Here is a 495-nt window from a genome sequence, read left to right as displayed (position 1 = left end):
TTTGTTACCGATACCCATGGATAGGAGGGGGCAGTGGCATAGGCCGTGCAGTGTGCCAGATCCTCGCCCGTGATGGTGCAAGAGTTAGTGTTTGTGACGTCAACCTGCAGTCTGCTTTAGAGACCGTAGCCTCTCTGGAACGTGAGTAAGATATTTTCAAGATTGCTGAGTATGTAAAATATTCTGTCTCGCAATCTTATTTACTTCATTGTACATCTTGAAATAGGCACATTTTGAAATTAGAAAAATATACATAGGCAAAATTCACTTTTTTCAGACCAAGGCGACCATGTTGCCTTCTATATGGACGTGACAGACAAGAACTCTGTAAGCAACGCGCTCAGTGCCACTCAGGAGAAGCTCAAAGGCACCCCGACTTTGCTAGTTAACAGTGCTGGCATCGTTCGACGTACTCGCTTCCTAGAGATGTCAGAAGAAACGTTTATGGAGGTCGTCCACGTTAATCTCAAGGTGGAAAACGTTTTTGCTGAACTT

General features: G+C 44.6%; 1 protein-coding gene across 2 annotated transcripts in view; it reads left to right on the top strand.

Annotated features, from left to right (window-relative positions):
• Positions 1 to 495, top strand: part of LOC119585048 (estradiol 17-beta-dehydrogenase 8-like) — a 6607-nt gene that overhangs the window by 3646 nt on the left and 2466 nt on the right. For both annotated transcript variants that reach the window (XM_037933666.1, XM_037933665.1), the window contains exons 2-3: positions 25 to 141; positions 278 to 471. In XM_037933666.1, coding sequence (XP_037789594.1) covers positions 25 to 141; positions 278 to 471 — 311 coding nt within the window. The remainder of the gene's footprint in view (positions 1 to 24; positions 142 to 277; positions 472 to 495) is intronic.

Source organism: Penaeus monodon, chromosome 19 (assembly GCF_015228065.2).
Source record: "Penaeus monodon isolate SGIC_2016 chromosome 19, NSTDA_Pmon_1, whole genome shotgun sequence".
NCBI lineage: Eukaryota > Metazoa > Arthropoda > Malacostraca > Decapoda > Penaeidae > Penaeus > Penaeus monodon.
This window is presented reverse-complemented; position numbering and strand designations above follow the sequence as displayed.